The sequence below is a fragment of the Colobus angolensis genome, unplaced genomic scaffold (assembly GCF_000951035.1).
Source record: "Colobus angolensis palliatus isolate OR3802 unplaced genomic scaffold, Cang.pa_1.0 Scaffold169, whole genome shotgun sequence".
Taxonomy (NCBI): Eukaryota; Metazoa; Chordata; class Mammalia; order Primates; family Cercopithecidae; genus Colobus; species Colobus angolensis.
Window position 1 is genome coordinate 1,769,262 of NW_012114810.1, and position 2,907 is coordinate 1,772,168.

General features: G+C 42.4%; 1 protein-coding gene across 1 annotated transcript in view; it reads right to left on the reverse strand.

Moving 5' to 3' along the window:
- POGZ (pogo transposable element with ZNF domain) overlaps positions 1-2,907 on the reverse strand; it is a 43,841-nt gene that overhangs the window by 28,364 nt on the left and 12,570 nt on the right. Inside the window, exons 6-7 of the mRNA XM_011937961.1 lie at positions 1,634-1,924; positions 1,334-1,525 (exon numbers count right to left, since the gene is read on the reverse strand). Of these exons, the coding sequence (XP_011793351.1) occupies positions 1,334-1,525; positions 1,634-1,924 (483 nt within the window). The remainder of the gene's footprint in view (positions 1-1,333; positions 1,526-1,633; positions 1,925-2,907) is intronic.

A 2,907-nucleotide genomic window follows, 5' to 3' on the forward strand; every position in this document is an offset into this window, starting at 1 on the left:
GCCCGGCCTCCTTTGCCTATTTTTAAAAAAGGTTGTTTGGGAATTTTTTTGATGTTGAACTGTAGGAATTCTCTATATATTCTGGATGTTAACCCCTTATTAGATATACAATTTGCAAATATTTTCTCCCATTCTGTGGCTTCCCTTTTCACTGTGTTGATAATGTCCTTTGATGCACAAAAGTTTTAAATTTTGATATAATTTAATTTACCTATTTTTTTCTTTTCTTGCCTATGCTTTTGGTGTCATATCCAAGAAATAGTAATCATTGTCAAATCCAGTATCATGAAGCCTTTTGTCCTATGATTTTTCTAAGAGTCTTATAGTTTTAGTTCATTTAGGTCTTTGATCCATTTTGAGTTAATTTTTGTATTTAGAGTAAGGTAAGGTTCAACTTCATTTTTTTGGACACGGATATCTAGTTTTCCCAACACCATTTTTTTAAAGGTTTTTACCTTTTTTTGAGATAGGGTCTCGTTCTGTTGCAGTGGCATGATCACGGCTCACTGCAGGCTCAACCTTCTGGGTTCAAGCCATCCTCTCACCTCAGACTCCTGAGTAGCGAGGACTGCAGACATACACCACCACACCTGGCTAATTTTTTTTTTTTTGTAGAAAAGGGATCTCACCATGTTGCCCAGGCTGGTCTCAAACTGCTAGGCTCAAGTGATCCTCCCACCTTGGCCTCCCATAATGCTGGCATTAGACGTGAGCCACTGCATCTTGCGGTTTTTATTTTTAAAAGGTTGAAATAAAAGAATAAAATTTTTCGACACATGAAAATTTTATGAAACTTAAATTTCAGTCCATAAATAGTTTTCAGTGGAGCACAGCCATGCTCATTCGTTTATGTACTTGTGGCCGCTTCCACACAACAGCACAGCTAATAGCTGCAACAGAGGCTATATATTGTGCACAAAGCCTACAAATTTACTACTAGACCCTTTACAGAAAACATTTGCTGACCCCTGCTCTAGACCATCGAAAACCCTCATGCTCATATTCTCAACCTGAAGATCTACCAAATCCCAACTTTAAAACCTTGTTTAAAAATCCATCTCTTCCATGAAGTTATCTTTCATTATCTCACCAATCTCTTGATCAATCAATTTCACTAATCTCCAAAGCACAATTACACACAGAATTTCTTGGAGCTGATTCAGTCACACTTTTTATAAGTGACTTTCTCCTTACTAAAGTTTCTATAAGAACAAACTACAGCAGCTGTATTTTATTTTATTTCTGTATTTCTGAGTATAGAGCTCTGATACAACGAACACTTTATTAATGTTTTTGAATGACTGGCTGCTCAGGGTCTTTCAGGTTATTGTACCTTTCATTGATGACTCAGGTCCGCTGGTTCTTTGAGAGCCATGAGCAGAGCTGTTGTTGGACACCACCACTGGCCCAGCACTCTGGCCCAGGGAAGGGATTGTGTTAAGGGTATTCACCAATTTGGCCACTTCATTGCTATTTTCACCTGTAACGCCAGGTCGCTTCACAGTGACAAAGCTGGCAATGCTCACTGCAGGTGGAGAGGGGAAGGAGGGAGCTACGGTGACCAAGTGACAATCATCTGTTCTCCACCCTCCATCCCATCCTAGCTCTGCCATCTCCTCTTCCCAAGCCTTACCTAGCTTGGGATTCGTGGTCTGGTTTGACTGGCCAGGAGACTGAACAGCTAGTTGCCCCAGTGAGGTTGGCTGTGTGGCAGTGGGAGTGGTGGAAGTGCTGGGAGTGGACTTGGTCTGCTGGGACTGGGACTGTGGGACGGTGCTTCGAATGGTAAGAGTGGCCGGGATGACGGTGGTGAAGGTGTTGGTGGTGGGCCTCACAGGCATTGTGGAGCCTGGCCTCACAGGGGTCATCTGGGAGAACACTTGTGGAACTCCAACTGTCGGCTTAACAAACTGGGTACCTGGGGCTTTAAAAGAGAGATAAAGTACCAGATCTTGGTCAGTGAGCTCACCTATAACACATTCTCCCTGCCTTTACTGGAAAGATTATTTCCCCAAACTGATGGATGATCATCAGAGGTTTCCAAGAGTAGTGTAGATTCTAAAGACTAAGAAAGCACAAGGTGTCCACGTTGACAAAATAAATTAGCCTGGGTAGCCTAAAAACATTTAGTTAAGACTCCCATCAACTCCTCCTAAAACACCTTACCACACTGCCTCTTTAATTCTAAGAATACAATTAGTAGCTTGACCTTGGTACTGGAAGAAAAGAGTGGGAGGCAATATGGGTGTATATAGGCCAAATGGCAAACGTGGTCCTGAAAAAAGAAATCAGTCTTTCCCAGAGTACTAAAGGAGTCTTCCGTCCTTTCCTATCAACTCAGAAGACAGACTATGTCATTCTACTAGAATGTCCCAAAGGAGAATGTCTATTGGCTCAACTGTAGACGATTCCACTGAGAAAAATAAAGAAATACCAGGGTAAGCTGGTCAGACTGAGGGCTAAAAACCCCTGTGGGCTATGAGAACAAAAAACAAAACCTTAGGAAGACAAGCTACAGAGGTACCCTTACAAATAGCTAAATTAAGATATTCTTTTTTGGTCTGAATTGTAGTAAACTTATACATGCTAAATAGAGCAATGGAAAATTCTAAGATTTTAAAAAATTATCCTTCTCCGAATCTTTTTTTTTTTTTGAGATGGAGTCTCGCTCTGTCGCCCAGGCTGGAGTGCAGTGGCCGGATCTCAGCTCACTGCAAGCTCCGCCCCCAGGGTTTACGCCATTCTCCGGCCTCAGCCTCCCGAGTAGCTGGGACCATAGACATGTGCCACCACACCCAGCTAATTTTTTTTTTTTTGTAGAGCTGGGGTTTCTCCATGCTGCCCAGGTTGGTTTTGAACTCCTAAGCTCAATCTGCCTGCCTCGGCCTCTCAAAGTGCTGAGATTAC